The sequence below is a fragment of the Psittacula echo genome, assembly GCF_963264785.1.
Source record: "Psittacula echo genome assembly, chromosome: 12".
NCBI classification, from domain to species: domain Eukaryota; kingdom Metazoa; phylum Chordata; class Aves; order Psittaciformes; family Psittacidae; genus Psittacula; species Psittacula echo.
Genome location: NC_137747.1, coordinates 9,628,873 through 9,647,335, shown reverse-complemented (window position 1 = coordinate 9,647,335; position 18,463 = coordinate 9,628,873). Strand labels below are relative to the sequence as shown.

Sequence of the window (18,463 nt, the reverse complement as noted above, 5' to 3'; positions counted from 1 at the left end):
GGGTAGGCACAAAGCACCTACATGGCATTGCATGACAAGGGAGCACATGTGTGGGATGGATGGACAGGCTGGAACCATGTGTGGCGTTGGTGGACAGATAGGGAGCACGTGTGGCAGCCACAGATGCACCAGGAGCACACGCATGGCACTGCTGGGTGGGCACACAGCACATACATGGCACTGCAGGACAGGGAGAATATGTGTGGCATTGGTGGACAGACCACGAGCACACGCATGGCACTGCTGGGTGGGCACACAGCACATACATGGCACTGCAGGACAGAGAGCACACATATGGCACCACCAGGAGCACAGCACACACGTGTGAGCAGCGGGGAGCCGCAGCTATCGCCCGGGACAGGGCCCGGAGCCGCCCCCGGAGCCGCCTGTGACGGAGCCCCCACCGTTATCCCGCAGCTGCGGGGCTCGGTAGCGCCGCGGGACGGTGCCGGTGCTCAGCCCCCTGCCGCCGGCCCGCGGGGAGGATGCTCAGCCCGGGCAGCGCCGCAGGGGAGCAGAACGAAGCAGCGGGGCCGGGGTCCGGCCTTTGTCTCCCGGCTCCGGTGCTGCCCCGGCGCTCCTCTGCGGGGCGGGGTGCGGTTCTCTCGGTCAGGCGGGACAAGCCGCAGCCGCTTCTACGGTCAGCCCCGACCGAGGGCGCTGCGGGGCGAGCTCCCTGCTCTGTCCCGTTCTCCATTCCAGGCCGCTCCGGAGGGCGGGTGGCGGAGACCCCTCCGCTACCCCCGCGGCTCCTCCCCGGCTCTGCGGCGGCTCGGCAGGTGCCCGCCTTCGCCCCGGTCCCGTCCCGCTGCACACGTGCGCCCGCCGGCCCTTTGTCTGGAACCGGCACCGGGACCCGTGGACAGACCCCCCCGCCGGTTCAGTCCCTCTCCCCCCGTAAACCCTCCCTGTTCGGGTCGTGGGAGCGGGGACGGGGGCGGTGACCGAGACGGGGGAGCGCATCCCACCGGGGGGCAACCGTCGCGGAACACGAGGCCCGGGCCGGGGGGAACGGCGTCCCCGGGGCGGTCCCGTCCGGGGGAGGGGGGGGCCCGTCGCCGTCGTCGCGGCCGCTCTAACAGGTGGGATCCCGCTGAGAGGAGGAGGAGGAGGAGGCCGGAGGGGGGCGGAGGACGGGCGGGCGGGCGGGCGGGCGGAGGGAGGGAGGGAGGGGGACGAGCCGGAGCCGCCTGTGATCCTGTGACAGGAGCGGCTGCTGCTGCTGCTGGCGCCGCCGGTGCCTCCCTCCGCCCGGAGAGCCGGGTCGCTGTCCGAGCCCCGGCCATCCCCCCCCGCTCCTCTCCATCCTCTTCCATCCCCGCTCCATCCCGGACGGTGGCCCCGCAGCCCGTCCCGGGCCGCCCCGAGCTGAGCAAGCACCGGCCGGGCTCACCGCGCCGCCCCGGTCGCCCCCCTCCGCACGCTCCGGGACAGGGCGCGGGGCCGAGAACCGCCGTTGCTGCTGCTGCTGCTGCTGCTACCGCCGCCGCCGCCGCTACCGGCCGGGCGATGCCGAAACCGCCGTTGCTGCTACGGGGGAGCCGCCCCGGGGACAGCGAGCTGGGGCGGCAGTTCCGGGACTGGTGCCTGCGCACCTACGGGGACTCGGCTAAAACCAAGACGGTGACCCGGAGCAAGTACCAGCGCATCGCCGAGGTGCTGCAGGGGGGATCCGGCTCCGGCGGCGGCTCCGGCGGGGGGGAGAAAGGCAAGTTCCAGTTCTGGGTCCGGTCCAAGGGCTTCCGCCTGGGAAACGGCACCAGGGAGGCGACGAAGATGGGTCAAGTGGTGGTATATGTGCCGGTGAAAACGGGAACGGTTAGTGCGCTCCGTGCCCCGGGGGCTCTGTGTCTGTCTGTCTGCCTGCCTGTCCGTGTCTGTCTGTCCTCCCCGGGGGTGCGGGCGGGAGGGGTGGGGGGGGTATCCCGGGGCGGGGGTGGGCACCCCCGGGGTCCCCTGTCCCCACCACCGCCGCGCCGGCCCTGTCCCGTCAGCACCGGGCGGCCCAGCCCCGGCGCGCCGCCGGCCGCCGGGAGCGCGCATGCCCCATGCGGGGCGCGACGCGGGGCCCGGCCGCTCCCGCAGCCCCCGCCGCTCGCGGGGCAGCCGCCGCGCCCCCGCCGCCCCGGCCCGCCCGGGATGCGGATGGCGAGAGGCGCCCGCCCGGAGCCTCGCACCTTCCGCCGCCCCCCCCCCTCCCCTCCCCTCCCGGTGCCCGTCCCCGTCCCATCCGGTGCGGCCGCCGTCCCCGGGCGCTGCCGGCGGGAGGTGTGGGGGGGCGGCGGTGCTCCGCGCTCGCCGCCGTGCACCTGCCCCCCGCGGGGGGGCCTCGCCACCGCCCGGCGCGGGCCCCGCCGCCCCCCCTGCTCCCCGTCCGATCACGTTCGCCCGGCATTTCCCATCCGCCCCACGGCCGGGGACAGGTCTGCAGTCAAGGGCAGGGAGCGGCGGGGAGGGGGCGCCGGTGCCCCCCCCCCGCCGCTGCCGCCGCCGCGCCCTGCCCGGCCGGCCGCCGCGCCGCGCCGAGCGGAGGGAGCGAAGGGACCCGGCCCGCTGCGGCTCGCCCGGCCCCAGCGTCCCGCGGCGCTGCCCGCCTCGGCGCGGCCGCTGCAGCCGGTGCCCCGGGGGGTGCGGGCAGCGGCAGAGCCCGGATTAGGGCAGCTCCCCCCCGCCTCCCCCTCCCCTCCTCGGGCCGCTGTCCCGGGAAACTCCCCCGCCGGAGCCTCATTGTTCGGCGCCCCGCCGGGCGCACCGGCCGCCTCCCTCCCCGCTGCCCGCCCGCTGCCCGCCGCCCCCCCGCCCCGCCGCCGCCCGGGGCTGCCCCGCCGCCCCATTGTTCCCGTCCCGAGCGCGCTGCGCTCCCCGGCGCGGAGGGAAACGCGCAACTTTAGCGGCCCCCGGCACAGGGTGCGCCTGGTGCTGCCCCGGCCCCGCCGCCCCCCCGGGGCCGCTCCTCGGGCCGGCGGCTCCGCAGGGCTCCGGGAGGGATTTTTTTTCTCTCCCCCCCGTCCCTCCCCGCCTCTCCCACTGCTGCTGCTGCTGCCGCTGCTCTGAAGGGTGCAGTGTTTTCTGTGCACACACAGACTCCAGCATTGATGTGGCTGGAGGATGCTTCCATTGAGGGCAGCCCATCTGTGGCAAATGCTTCTAAACGCACTATTTACCTCCCATCTGGTCTGCCTTATTATTGGGGGGAGGGGGAAGGGTCATTATTTCTCCCTTTCCCTCCGTGGTGCTCAGAGGCTCCTTTCTTTCTCCCCTCGCAGCCCCCCTCCCCCATGCCATGCCCCAAAAAAATTCTTTCCAATTTTTTTTGAAGACCTCTTTGCAGTCTCCATTCCCCCCCCCCCCCCCCAGGAGCCCCAGCCGGGGCGGATTCGGAGCTGTACCCCTCTGCTCCCGCACATACAGCCCTGCCCGGGTCCTCTCCATCCCTCCAGCCGGTGCCTCTATCCCACATCTCCCGAATGCTGCCGAGTCATGGTACCCCGGAGAGGCCGAGCCGGGCCCCGCTGCTCGCCCGCCGGCCCTCGCTTTGTCCCGCAGGGTCCCTAGGGCCGGTGGCTTGGCGAGGCCGGTGCGAGGCCGCGGGTCCCCCAGGGCTTCTGCCCAGATGAAGTTTCTGCGTGTCCAGGCCCCGCATCTTCCCAGGCAGAGTCCCTGCAGGCTGCAGGCAGGAGATACACCCCGCTCCCTAAGCCCAACAAAAAGCAGCCATGCCCTCAGGGGACAACTGCATTTTCCAAGGGGCAATACGGTTTATTCCCAACCGGATGGACGTTAGGGCTGGGAGTGCTTTCCAGAGCCACTGGCGTTAGGGAAGACCAGGCACTGTGCTTCCCGAATCCTTCAGCACAGGGTCTGTGGGTGCCCCCAGACCCCACCATCCCGGTCCCACCACCCCGCTCTGCTGGGAGTCCTGTGGACCCTTTAAGGCAGTTGCTGCATTTTGGGTTTTGCCTGAAGGGGCTCTCAAATATAGAGATAACTTGACAGGGATTTCCTTCAGCTCTCAGAATTCAGCGCTCTCCTCGTCCTCGGTGCTTTGGGCTGGGTCTGTGGGTGTATTTCATTTCTCTCACGCATGCAGTCAAATAGGGAAGCTGATAGGAGCCTCTTGCTGGACGGTGAAGCGTATGTTCTGGTTCAGTGCCTGTTCAGCTGCTTTTCCCAACACTTCTGGAGCAGCGTTCCGGTTGCTTTCTCCTGGTTGTGCTCCTCAGCAACCTGACACGTCCCATCCCGGCTGCTCGTCCTTCTCCGAGCTCATCTGCTCGGGCAGCTCCGTGCTGGGACTGTCCCGTGGCTGGAGGGATGGGTGAAGCACAGGCAGCCGGGATGCAGGGGGGTCTCAGAGGGTGCAGGGGGGTGCATGATGTGCTGCCGTGTCTGCAGGTCACTACTGGGAACCCGAGGTACTGGGAGCAATAGCTGTGGTGTAAGGAGCGTATAGAGGGCAGCAGTGGGGATAAGATCCTGCCTTTCCCTGACAGGGCTGGGCCACTCCTCTACTGGGATAAAGAAATACTAATCCCAAACCCCCAAAATAATCCCCCCCTCCAGCAGCTCAGTGTTGCTGCTGCTTTTGGCTCACACATCCTGAGCTGGCTGCTGTATTTTCTGCATATCTGTAGCAAAAACATAATTAACATGTGGTTATTATTTTCTCTCCTGAGTAACTTTCCCTTGCCCTCCTCCAGGCCTCTCATCAGAACAGGCCTAATCAGATTTGGGTGGCTTGAGAGCTGGGACTGCACTGAGAGGGGCATCTGCCTTAGGTGGTGGTCAGAGCAGATGGTGGTCTTCTCAAAGAATGCACTGGGAATAGGAACAGCAGTGCGGGCGGATGTCTGGCACGGGAGCGCTCACATTTCCTTTTCCCAGATGAATGTCCCGAAGATGCTGGACATTTAACACATACAATTGAAAAACCCTATGCAGATAAACCCGTGGGGTTTTGCCGTGCAGGACACTGTTGTCTGACAGCCCTGTTCACGTACGGGCTCAATGCTGCATCCTTTAGGTCAGGGAGTTGGGAAAAACGCGTTCAGGCTGTACTGAGGAGGAGGAGGAGGGCATCTTTGTGTGCTGCAGCAGCACAGACAATGGATACAGCCCAAAGTGCTCAGATCTGCCATGGGGATAAGGTATAAAACCCCTCATTACCCGGTGGCCGGCCCGGCCCCGGATGCTCCACGCGCTCCCTTCTCCCCGGATTTGCTATGAACTGTGGGAGAATTTCTTCGTGACAAGGTGCTAAGACGCAGTTCATTATAATCTCGTGTCCCTCTTGTCCTAAGCATTTAGCATCATTTAGACAGTCTTTCTCATACAAATGTAGAGTGAGATGGAGACGTGGCGCAGTGCTTTGGTGACAGCCAGCGATGCGCCTGGCTTTGGCTGTAGCAGTGGGGTGTGCAGGGGGGCTCAGCCCTGGACTTGGGTTCTGGCCCTCGCTGCAGGAGGGTTACACACGCTCCCTCAATCAGTGCTGTCCTTGGCCGTGCGTGGTGGGAGCTCGTCACAACTCCAGCCTCCCAGGACAGATTTGCCCTGGCAGGCGTGATGCAGGCGGAGGACTGCGGGATGAGACTGGGGAGCCTGGCGTCAGCCCGGCCCTTCGGGGACTGCGTGGGGCTCGGGCAGGCTCTGCAGCACTGCCCACGTTGGGGTTTGCTTCCCTGCTCTCTCCTTGTTCCCTGCAGAGCCAAGGCGAGGGTCTGGGGGTCTTGTGGGCATGGCTAAAAGGCTGCGGACGCTGTGTGGGTGCTGCTGTTGGATGAGCGCAGGTCACTGGTGCTGCCCCCCCAGAGACAGGCATTTGAAATGATTTTACAGTTGTGCCTGGTGAAGCTCATCCCAAGGAAAGGTCCTTTTGGGGGGGAGCCTACAGTGAGAATTGGTGAGACCATGAAGCAAAATGGATGGAGGCCTTTCTCCAACAGCAGGGAAAGCATCACATGGGACCCAGGATAAATCTCACAATACAGCCTCTCCCTGAATATGGTTTAGCTCCAGAGACAGGGAGCGTTGTGCTGTGGAAGCTGCGGTGCCAGGCCCTGGGACAGCACAGCACAGCAGCACAACGCTTGAGCTGCGAGGCCAGGCGTGTTGGAAAGATGCTGCTCCCACAGCTAATAGAGGGCACATTTTTCTGGTACGAGTACCCTTCAATGCCCATATTCAGTGCCCAAAAAGCTGCACATCTATAACCTCCAAGAACATGTCAACAGACGGTTTTCAGTATGTGAATAACCACTGAGACTTTGTGTGCACTTCAAGTGAGAGACAAAAAATAAACCAAGACCATTCAAAAGAGCCTCAGACACAGCAAATGGGCCTGGGGGTATTATCTGAGAAATTGTCTAAGGCTTCCATAGCACAAGTCTTCCTTGGAGCATACTGAGCCTTTACCTGCTATGGAACAGCTATGGAAGCTCTTCCCTGTGAGGGTGCTGAGGCGCTGGCACAGGGTGCCCAGAGAAGCTGTGGCTGCCCCATCCCTGGCAGTGTTCAAGGCCAGGTTGGACACAGGGGCTCGGAGCAAGCTGCTCCAGTGGAAGGTGTCCCTGCCCGTGGCAGGGGTTGGAACTGGGTGAGCCTTAAGGTCCCTTCCAACCCAGACCACTCCGGGGTTCAGCTCCCAGCTTGCACATCAGTTGTGGTTTTTCCTCCTTGAAGCTGCTCGTGGTAGGAGTCACAGCAGTGACCCCAGTCCTCTGGGTCTGGGATCTGGCCTGAGCTCACCAGGCAGCGCCAGAAGCCCCCAGTACCTTGGCAAGGTGAATTTAAAGAGCTCTGACAATCTGCGGTTACAGACTGGCAGAATGAAGTTCCTCGCCCAGCCGGCAGCAGGAGATCTGGCAGCAGAGCCCATTCCCAGCTCCTGCCCACTCCCACCCCTGCGGGACAGCCTGCTGAAGCTGCTTCTAGGGATAAGGGGGGAAAACCGGCATCTAATTCGGTCCCTGCTTTCTTTCTGCCAAGAATACAAGCCTGATCAGAAGGCAGCCCCTCTGTGGTGGTTAGTACTGCAGTATGGCACATGGGGTGCAGCTCCAGAGGGAGATCCCAGCATCCCCAGACAGCCTCAGCCTGGGCACTGGCTTTGGTCACCAGCACTCAGGAGACCTGGAGTCACATCCCACCGCTCCTGCTGGTCCCACTCCCTTCAGGTGTGTCTGATTGAACAGCTTCTAAAGGAATAATCTCTATACCATCTACACTGCACATCCTGCGTGATTCCAGGAACACTGATGGCATTGCTGATCCGAGAGGAGCAGCATTTTTTGGATAGCTTTCATGGAATCCCAGCCTGGTTTGAGTTGGAAGGGACCTTAAAGCTCATCCACTTCCAGCCCTCTGGCATGGGCAGGGACACCTTCCCCTAGAGCAGGATGCTCCAAGCCCCTGTGTCCAGCCTGACCTTGATCACTGCCAGCTGAAGCTTTCATCCATGAATTACCTCCCTCACCCTGCAGTCCTTTCAGATTTGGGGTTCTTGGTGGGTATCACTCTGGGCTGCTCTCACCTCGCCATGGCTCGGAGAGGCTGGTTCTGACCACAGGCGGGCAGGGGAATTCAGTCGCTGAGTAAGAGGTGGCCACGCTCTTCAGTGAGAACTTTCTCAAGAATCAATTTGTCCAAACCCGTCTCAGCAATAACCCCGTTAACATCATTTCTGTAGGTTTGGTTTTGCTGCTACCTCAGTCCTGATCTGAGCAGTTTGTGAACTCAGCTGTGGATGCACAAATGGTGGGGAAACTACAGATGCGCAGGGGAGCATCGCTGGGGTGTCTGCTGCCCTGGCCCACGCGGGTGCTCTGCATTGCTGTGGCAGGGGAATGCATATTCATATCTCTTTCTTTAGTGCAAATTAGCAATTACTTTCCCCTGATCTCATGTTAGCTGTGCCCACCTCTAAAGAATTGCATCGAGATGAGCCGATGAGCCAAAGCCACACTGAGTTTTGGTGTCTGGTTTAGTTAGCTGATTGTAGTGAGAGCAGGTACCTGCTGGCCAAAATTGTCGTCGTTGTTGAGATGCTTCTGACTTCCATTTGTGTTGCTGGTGCCAAAGAACAGCAATTTATGTGAGGAGGAATAGCTGCAGCCCATGTGCGTGTGTAGGGGAGCAGACGGTAAGAGCAGGGGCTTGGTCTAAGGGTTTCTTTGCTGCGTATCTGAGATGAAGGCAGTGAGCAGTCAGTGGGAGTGAAGCAGAGGCCGGTTGTGTCTCACCAGCATGGTCCAGGGCCCTTCATGGAGTGACAGTTGAGAAAGCAAGATGCTATGTGAGTGGTTTCTCCTTGCCCTTGCTCTGCTTTGGCTCAGCAGCCCAGGAGGATGTGTTTCTCCTCTGACACACAAGCAGAGGCAATGGCAGTGGCTCCAATGGACCAGGGAAGGGGGTGTCCTGGGGAAGGCAGGGAAATTCAGTCTTTGTGTCTCAGAGTTTGGGCTTTCCTCCCGCCAGGTTTGGGGATGGGTCTCTGTTAGGGGGGTCTCTGGGCTAAAAATGAATCCAGGCTCATCAGACACCCCTCAAAAAAAATAAAAGGAGGATAAAGTGCGGGACTCCTCTTGGCTGCGATTGAAGGAGGGATCTCAAAGCAAACCCTGAGTCATCCACTCATCTGCGCTAACAGGGCGTTCAGGTTTGGGGTCTCACAGCACTGAGACAAGCAGCCAGCACAGAGGAGCTGGTCCTTTGGGGATGCTTTTGGGCTGCTTTTGGGCTTGTCATTCCCATTGTGGGTTTGGATGCTCGAGCCCCCCCAAGCTGGGACCATGCGTCTGTGGGGGGCTGGGACCAGGCCTGCCCGCTCTGCTCACCTGCGCCGGGTGTTTTGATCCAGCAGAAAGCCCTTGAGCTGGTGACAAAGGTCTGGATGTGGGCTGGAAAGTACAGTCCTGTCTCTTAGCAACTGGTTCCTACCTCTGAGCTCTCAGAGCCGTGTGTGGGACAGAGAGCATCAGTCACGCTCCCGCTGCAGCAGCAACACGCCAAGGAGGGATGAGGAGGGGATGGGGGTCAGGCCGGCTCCAGCCACCACCAAGGTGCTTGGAGAAGCTCGTGCATTTCTAACACGAGCAGGCATCTGTGAGTCCTCATCAAAGCTTTGCTTTAATTGCTTTCCCTGTGCCCGGCTCTGCACAGCGATTGGAGCTGCAGTGGCTGCCTCCGAGGCTGCTCACACAGCCCTGGCTTTTGGTCACAGGGGTGGGGACCAGAGAGGGAGGAGGAAGAGGGAGGACCTGGCCCGTGTGTTTCTAGAAAAATTCGGTGTCACAAGGTCCTTCCCCGCACTCCTCTGCTCTTGGGAATCCCCGTCCCCCTCTCAGACATTTGCATTGCGCTGTTCCCTCCCCGTGCTCGGTTCTGCTGCTTCACCCTCGTGTTTCCTCCTCCGAACCAGAAGCAGCTCCTCTCTGGTGAGCGCTTCTCAGAGGCTCCCTTGCCAGGCACTGTTTCATAAACATTTTCACGAATCCTCGGCTTTGGCCTCCTAATTAACCATCCAATTGGCCCCCAATGGAGCCTTCACCTCTCCCGTGAAGATCCTGCTTGCACAGATTATAACCTGTCAGCTGCCAATTTATTCCTCATGCAGAGGGCAGGTTATATTAATTGTCTGGCTTCCCTGCCCCGTTGGCTTTGCCCTCCCTTTCTCTGCTCCCAGCAGCAGCCCTGTGTGGAGATGCAGACCCACAGGAAAGCGGGGGAACCCAGATGTGAGGCTGCTCCGTACGACCCATGTGTCCAACCTGTGGTGATGTGTCAGTCAGACCAGATGTGAAGGGATGTCGCTGGGCTGTGTCAGACCCGGGAGAGGGGTCTCTGAGGAGGGATTACCGTGATGGGGCGTTAAAGAACATGCTTGACTTCTGCTCTCCCCACGTCAACAGCTCTCAGTCACCAGCTCAAAAAGATCCACTTGGTTGTCCCAGGTTATTGAGGAATCTTTCCTGGGCATTATTTACACGTCAGAGCTCGGCTTTTGGAAGGGTTGGGATCCACCTAGTGTGGTTATGATGGAAACGAGCCACAATACAGAGAAGGTTTACTTGAGTGCAGGGAGAAACCTAGCAGATACTCATTAATATCTCTCCCCTTGGCCCCCAGCTCCATGTACAGCACCTCCACCCTTGCAGAGGCATTTGTGGCCCTAGAATAAGGGTAGCTGCTGTTTTTGCTGGGTTCCTGTTCTGGGAAAGGGGGTGATGGAGTCCAGTATGACCAACATGGTTCAGCACCATCCACATTTGAAGTGCAGTGTTCCTAAGCCCAGTGTGTGCTCAGGGGGAGCGGCAGCAAGCAACGTGGTGGTGCTTAGGTGTAAAGCGGGATAGTAGCTGAAGCCACTGCGGCACAGCATGGCAGAGCATGGCATGGCATGGCTTGAGCCCTGGCGAGGAGGCTGGGCTTTAGGAGGGGAGGAGAGGCTGTGCAGCAGCTTCACCCCCTCGGATGGCTGCTGAGCTGTCAGCGTGTTCCTAGAGGCATATATTGCTGTTCCTGTGACCCACATACTCAGAATTGCCAGGGGTGGGGAGCTGACACCAGGATGCTGTGCATCCCCGGTTCAGCCCCTCAACCCAGCCTGACCTTGGCTCACTGCAGCATCATCTGTAGTTTGGTTTACATAGTTTTGCTTGAACCTGCGGCTCTGCTCCTCCTCCTCAGTTTCATTTTGACATCACCGTGTCCTCGCTGGAGATGCGATGATGTCACCTGGCTGCCCTGTTCTGCTGGGCCTGTTCCCAGGAAGAGAGGTGTCACTTTGCTGTGACAGGTAACCTCACCACTCGTACCATGCCTCGTCCCCATCCAACCTGAAGGATTTTGCTTTGGTGGTGATCTCCATCAGATTAGTGCCTCGGTGCTGGGGAGATGGCTCACGGTGATAACTTCAAGAAAGAGCCAACTCTAAACACGTCCTGCGTGTGTGTTACACTGATGTATTTTCAGATTCTTATAGATTTCTAGTTTTAGCTTTCTTTCAGGATGCTATGGAATATAAACACTCTTGTCATTATAAATGCAGTTTACCATTTCCCCCCTTTTTTCCACACTGGTAGCATGTCTCCCCATCACCTAAACCAAGATCCAAATGACATTAGGAAATTGCTACCCATCTTTGCAGGTTTATTAAAGAAAACCCACCCAAACTCACATTTTAACTCTGCCCATTTAAAAATAGCAAGAGATGCTGCAACATTATAATAATCCCCTAATAATAATGTCTGTGATACCTTCCCTGTTTGAGCCATGGCGTGATGCTTCCCCGCACGGGTCATGGCACGCCGCAGTCCTCAGTCAGTGGGTGGGATGACCAGGGCCTCAGGGAGCTGTCTCCTGGGCAGGGCAGTGGGATGCTGTGGGCAGGGCAATGGGGTGCTCTGCTCACCAGGTAGCAGCAACATCTCTCACCAAGCCCAAGGCGCGGTGCTCACCCATCAGCTCAGCCTGCTCCATGCACCCGGTGTTTTGTTACCTCCGAGCAGCCTGGCCTGCCCTGTAACCCTGCCTGAGGGCAGGGCAGTGCCGGCTCCCTGCTCATTCCGGGCCCATGGGCAGCAGGGTCACGTCTGTTGGGGAGCACTGTGTGCCAGATCCAGCGGCTCCTCCAGCCTCCCTGCCGGCGCAGCGCGGGGCTTGCAGTGAGGCAGCTCTGCTCTCCTGCACTGTGCAAAATGCCCTCTGCCTCCTGGGCACGGCAGGCATCCCAGCAAGCCTCGGAGCCTGCATCCGAGCAAGCCCATGGGTTTCTCCTGCCCTGTCCAAGGCAGGCCTGGGATGGAGGGCAGCCCCATTCCCGGGGGAGCAGACCCGCAGCACACCCTCTCCACAGCTGGAGGCAGGGCTGCCTTTTCCAGGCTCACCGTGTTTTCATTCCCAGGCCTGGGAGCCGGGAGAGGAATAAGCCGAGGTCGGAGCAAAGGCCTGGACCCACCTCGCCGGCTCAGCTGTGGCTGCTGAAAGAGCAGCTCTCTCGTGCAAGGCGCTGGTGTCCCACTGACAGATCCACCTCAGCTTTGTTTGCTGTCTAAACCCACTGCCCCCGCTGCCCCTCACATAGAAGTGTTTGCTTTGCAAGGAGGAAAAAACCTTGTGTGTACAGTTGTGGGCAGAGGAACAATGCGAATGCACCAACGCAGGCTGGATGAGGCTCAGCACATGGGCAGGGCCAGGGCTGGTGGTGCTGCAGTAAGTGGGACTGTAGCTGTCAGTGCAGGATGGGGCCTCATGTTGGCTTGGCGGTTCATGCAGAACAACATATAATTGCTTAGCGCTGAGAAACACCATCAACATTTTAGCAACCCTTCTTTTCCCCTGTTTTTCAAGCAGAAATGATCAGAAAAAAATTCCCAGCAAAATATTTTCAGGAGAAAAAAAGAGCAAAATCCATAAGTGAGAGCATTTCCCATCTTCTCCTCGTGGGCTCTTTTTATTAGGAGCTGTGCAGCTGATATTGTTCTCCACCTGGCTTGTCCCCAGTGCCTGTTTGTGAGGCGCACACAGTGCCCGTGGCATGGGGGACACGAAGAAGAGGGAAGTTCGAGGAATCTAGCTCTTCTTTCTCCTCACAGCATTAGCAGAGGGAGCCTGCTGTGGTTTAACATATCCCCCGCAAAAGCTGCTTTCATCCTACACCTAAATACCAAGAGGAGTGAACTTCCTAAAGCCCTGGAGAAGTCTAAATATAGAAGCCAATCAAGGGCTGACTTCCCAGAGATGAGAAGTACCAGGAACAGTTTCTTGATCAAAAGTTGTAAGAGTCCATATTGCAATAAAAAGTCTGGTTTGGTGCTGAAGCCTGAGCAGGAGCAATGGCAGAGGTGGGTGTGCTGCTGATGGTGCCACGGCTGCCCAGCAGGATGGACCGGAGGTTCCATCTCTGGAGCGCCGGTTGGGGATGTCTCTGGCAGGGTTTCCTCCCTTGCTGTGTGTCGTGGTTTCTGGCCTCTGTAGGTGCCAGCTGCTTTCTCCTCCATCCGCTCCCTGCTGCAGCTGATCATCGTCTGCAGAACAAAAATTTCCTTAGAACAAACCACAACTTGCAGGGAATTAGGAAAGCACCTGCAAGAGAAAAGAGCAGCAGATAAAGCACAAACCCAGGTTTGCTGATCTCGAAACAGGCGTGTGATAGCAGCTTTGTGGATGCAGCAGAGGGAAGCACCAAGGGCTTGCAGTGATGGTGAGGGACGGCTGACATAGCGCTGCAGTGTGGGCTGTGGAACCTGCAGCCGTGCTGGGGGGCAGCCACTGCAGTATGGGACCAGGGAACCCCCGGCTGGGACCCTGCAGCCATGCCCTGCTCTGAAGGGAGCACAGGCACAATGAGCACCACTGCCTCGTTCCTGCCTGCAAGGGAGGTGACCTTCAGGGGCAGCTCGATAGAGCCGGCCCCAAACCTCCCGTGCGGGTGTCCCAGGGATAAGGGTGACCGCGACCCTTCCAGCCAGCCACAGGAATGTAAGCGTTGGACGTGCTGAGAGCCTGCACGGGGGCAGGAGGGGAGATGCTGTGGCTGGGAGATACAGAGACGAACGCTTTCATGTGGGAAGCGCGAGGAGAGGCGCGGGCAGAGGGTCTGCTCCCTGGGCACAGAACAGAGCGCAGCCATTATCAGGCAGGGCTCTGCCTGCAGGAAGCGGCTTTTGACTCACAGGAAGCTGAATTCGGCTGGTATCAGCCCCTCGCGCGAAGGCCAGGGCAGCGCTTTATCTGTTGTTGAGCACAGCAGATGGGGAAGCAGTCGGCGCTCCCTCCCATCCCACTGCTGCTCCCGTGCTCCCTGCCCGATGGCCCTCTCAGTGCACCCCGCTCTGAAAAGGGAAAGGGAGGCTTTCCTGCGGAGCAGCGAGGCGGGGGCAGCTTCCCCGGCCCCCGGGGAGCTGCCAGCCCCGCTGGAGGGGGCAGATTGCCCCGGCCAGCCGGTGCAGGGCAGAGCCAGGACCCTCCAGGCTGCTGAGGCCAACCGGGCAGGTACCGGATGCTCCTGTAGAGGAGCCGGGACCACGCTGCCTCCTGGACTCGCAGCTCAGCTTAAACCCTCCCATTTCCCAGATCAGGGTCCGAGGCGGGGCCGGGCTCGCAGGGACGGGAGCGCTTTGCAGGCAGGCTGCTGCTCATCCCTGGCCTCCCTGCGGAGCTGACCCCGGCCGGAGTCTGGTTTCGCACGGGGCCGTGGCGGCTCGCAGGGGCTCGGGGTGGAGGTCACCGCGGAGGGGATCGGGTGGCAGCTGCCGGCCTGAGCCCTGCTGTCCTGCAGAGAGCCCGAGTGCTGCTCAGTGCCGCGGTCCGGCTGCCGGTGCCCCGTGATGGCAGCTTCCACACGCACAGTGGGCAGCGAGGGAGGGCTGCAGGGGCCTACAGCGGAGGGAGCCGGGCTGCAGGAGGCCACCGTGGGTGTGTGTGGATGCAGCTGCCGGGCTCCGAGGCAGGGCAGGTCCATGATGGGGACACAGCGGGGCTGCTATGCGGGGTAAGAGGAGGGGCAAGAGCTACGCTGAACCCGGGGCTGCCCGCACCAGGGTCTGCAGTGCGGGACCCCAGGTGCCCGCGGCCCGGAGCTGCCCTCAAGCCAGGGTCGGGCTTGTCGAGGCCTCTCCACAGCCCGAGGCCCTGCCGCGGGGGCCCTGCCTGCGGCCGGTCCGTGCCGGGCGGGGCCCTGCGGGGGCACCGGGGCCGGCGTGAGGAGGAGCCAGCGGCGGGCCCGGCCCTGCCCGGGGGAGCGGATTACCGCCGGCAGCGCGGCCCCGCCGGTTGCCATGGTTACCCCGCTACCTGCCGGCGGGCCTCAGCCCGGCCCGGGCTGGGGGCGCTCGCCCTCCCCTCCCGCCGCAGCGGCAGATGTCCCGGCCCCGGAACCCCCCGCCCCTCCCGCCGAGCCCCCACCCCGAGCGGGAGGGTGAAGGGCCCGGCCCCGGGCACGGGCCTGTGGGGGACGGAGCGGGGAGAGCGGGAAGGGGTAGCCCGCGGCGGGGCCCTGGAGGCCGGGGCCTGGCGTGCCCTCGGCGGCGGGAGGGAACGCAGGGCAGGGCCGGGAACAAAGGTGCTGGGGCCGGGCCGCGGCGGGGAGCGCTGCCCATCGTGCCTCACCCGAGACACCGCTGCCTGAAACAGCTTTCGCCTCCCGTCGCTCTTCACCGGCCACGCTGGGCTCGGGCCGGGAGGCACCTCCCGGCACCGCTCCCGGGGATAAAAGGGGCCGGAGCAGCAGGCGGGAGCTGAGTGTGATGGGACAGGCAGGGCGGGCAGGATGGCGGAGGGGATGCAGGGGAGATGCGGGTGCAGAGGCCCGAGGGTGGCTGCCGGGAGCTGCCGCCGAGGTCAGAGGGACGTGAGGAGGAGGCAAGTGAAGAGATGGGCCTGGAGGAGATAGGGAAAACAAAGAAGAGTGGGAAGGAAAAAGACCCGATGGATAACCTGGGAGAGTTGCAGGAAGGTGGGCAGGAGGTGGGAGAAAGGGGGTGAGGCCCATCCATCCCCGTGGATGGGGTATGCAAGGGTGGAAAAGGAGAGACTGGGAAGGGGGAGAGACAGACTAATGCTGGGCAAATGTCGGGAAAAGGAGGATGCCTGTAAGGTGGCAAAGGGAATTCCTCCCCTCAGCACCTGAAATGCTGCCTGGTTCCAAGCGCTTCTGTCGAGGCTGAGCTTCGCTCCTGAAATCTTGTACTCATTTTGGGGGAAGGTGACTTCCAATAGAGCCCCAACACCAGGAGGAGGTAAAGCATCCCTTATTCCCATCCTTCCCGACTGAATTTTTATTGCTTTTTAAACCTAAGGGGGTTTTAAGCTGCTCCGAGATATTGTGGGCTCTGACTCATATCTTGAATACTCATGAGCAATGCTGGGTGTGGAAGGAGGAACCAGGGGGGCGTGGGCCCCTCTCAGAGCCAGTGTGTAGCCTGTGTCCCCTTACATCCTCAGGTCAACCCTGGGTTATATTGGCAGATAGAAACCTTGTGATCCTGGAGGCACTGGCTTGATACAGCCGCTTGTATCCCACTTGCATCTCACCTGCTTCCCAGAGCTAAATAATCATCGCAGAGAGAGAAGTCACAAGGCTGAGGGAGGATGGAGAGACACGAGGAGGTAGGGGAGGGATGTCGAGGAGACAGCTCCGGCATCCGGCCAGGATGGAGAGGAAGGCTGTATGAAGGATGAGCAGAGCGGCTCTGGTGATGCCCAAACCTTAACTGCATTCATTTTGAAACCGAGGAGGGAGCAGGGAACCACCGGCTGCGCAGGGAGGAGGGTATTAGCTGCCTGGGATGGCCCTGGAAATAGTGGTTTGCATACATGGTTAGTAACAACCTTAATTTTGAGGGCTCTGCTTGTTGCATCTGACTGTGCTTTTCTCCCGATGCATTCATTTTCCTTTGTCCTGTTTCTGTAATTATCCTCATTTCAACCCTGCTCTGAGGATTATTGGTCAGTGGGAAGCCTCCTAATGCCCGCTCCTCTCTGGCAGGGGAATACCCGTGCCCTCGATTGAAGTGAAACTCCCCGAACGGTGACAGAAGGAATTAGGTCTGTATTCCTTACAGACAGTCCCGCGGGCCAAGTTTCCCGACCCCCAGCATGGCCGAGCTGCCACCCTGCCCCTTGTGTTCGCTCTCTGGATTCTCTTTGTTACAGCCACCTTCATGCAGGGCTCGGGACTCCCCCGGGAAGGCTGAGGTGGTTTGTGCTGCACCGACCCAGCCCACTGCAGTCTGTGCCCGGCACAGTGTCTGTTCCCAAATTGGGGTGAGCAGCCAGCTTTAATAGGCAGCACTTTGCAGGAAGATGTTGGGTAGTCTCTAGCAGAAGGTTGTCCCTCTAAATGATTGATTCAGACCAGCATTTGTTCAGCATATAGACCATATAAAACACCCAGAGCCCAACCACCAGTAACAACAAAAATCAAGGTTAGGATGCTGGGTGTTCCCTTTGCATGCAGACCTCTGCCAGGCTCTGCCTGCACTCCTGCTGTGTGAATATACATGAAAAAGAGAGTTTGCAGGTCATGTAGATGTGCAGGTTGCTGCTCAGCAGCCTGGGGTGCACCAGCTGGATGGCATCGATGCATGCCTCAGGAGGGCAGGCCTCAAAGGGACGTGGTCTGTGTATATATCTGTATGGATATGTATATATAATATATAGGTTTTGGTATGCATACAGCTGTCTGAGCAACAATGGCATCAATTCAAGGAGCAAGCTGAGTGACCTCCTGAAGCCTGGCCCTTCCTCAGTGCCTGCTGCCATTCAGTCACCACCGGCTACCTCCCAGTGCCCTGCCCGTGCCGTTGCTTTGTGCTGGGCACTGGTAGCAGCTGCGGGTACCAGCGGCTGCCTCCCCTTCCCCTGGCACGCCCTGCCAGCGGGAGCTGACACCGGTGGTGCCAGTCGGCTCGGAGGAGCACTGCTCCCCACACTTCCCACTCCCATCAGTCTGTCACCACTGCCGTGTGGCAGAATTACTGCCTCCTGCTCTCCAGCACATCCGAGCACACAAAGAGCTGTGCTGCTGCTGCCAGCGCTCAGCTGCTCTGCGTATGTGAGAGAGGGAGGGTGCCTTGGAAAGGTCAGTGCAGGGAAGGAGGGAGATGCTGTCTCCTTCCTTTAGGGGCCGTATCCTGGCATCACAGTGAAACCTTGTCCTGCCAGCAGCTGATCTGTGTCTGCGGGGTCTGCAGCCGCATGTCACAGGGCTTCCCAGGGTGGTTTAGTGCCATGTGCAGGTCCAAAGAGCTTCCCTGCCTGTTTTCTGCTTAGCAAAATCACCCCCCATTATGAAAATTCAATTTCTGGCTCCACTCTGGACTCTTCCCTTGTTTTTGTTCCTGGCCCAATTTCACTGGCAGCTTTAGCAGCACAGCAGCAGCTTCCACTGCCCTGGCTACAGCAGGATCCTCCCTGGAGCCCTGTTTAATTCATCCCCCACATCCCCTGTGCCCAAGGCAGCAGCACCGCGGCGCTGCCCCCTCCAACCGAGTTAGCCCCGGGCCCATCTTGTCACCCCTGTCACCCACTGCTGACACTAACTCAGCTTGCCTGCACTGTTGTAGGGGGCAGATGGACTGACGGAGCCTGAGGGCATCTCTCTGAAGCGCGTGGCTGTGGTGGAAGATTTCTTTGACATCATCTACTCGATGCATGTGGAGAGCTCGTCGGAGCCGGGCAAAGCACCCAAACATGCTGGGCAGAAGAAAACCTACCGAGCGGTGAGAGTCCTGCCCCACGTGCCCCGGGGGCTAGGGGATGGGAGCAGGGGTGTCCCACGGGGATGGGGACCACAAGGGGAGGTACCAGCAGAGCTGGTGGGAGGCAGAGGTGAAGGGCAGTCCTGATGCCTGTGCAGGGAGGCAGGGGAATCGGTTAAAGGCAGAGCAGCGGGGCTGGGGAGCTGGGAGACCCGCCTGCAGCGGCTGCACAGCAGTGCGGTGGCTTGGAGAGGGGGAAAGAC

The 18,463-nt window shown here is 60.5% G+C and overlaps 1 protein-coding gene across 1 annotated transcript in view; it reads left to right on the top strand.

Annotated features, from left to right (window-relative positions):
* Window positions 1–1,509: 1,509 nt before the first annotated feature.
* NOL4L (nucleolar protein 4 like) overlaps window positions 1,510–18,463 on the top strand; it is a gene marked incomplete at both ends in the record, with an annotated part of 54,059 nt that continues 37,105 nt past the window's right edge. The window contains 2 exons of the mRNA XM_080627999.1: window positions 1,510–1,818; window positions 18,066–18,221. Coding sequence (XP_080484125.1) covers window positions 1,510–1,818; window positions 18,066–18,221 — 465 coding nt within the window. The remainder of the gene's footprint in view (window positions 1,819–18,065; window positions 18,222–18,463) is intronic.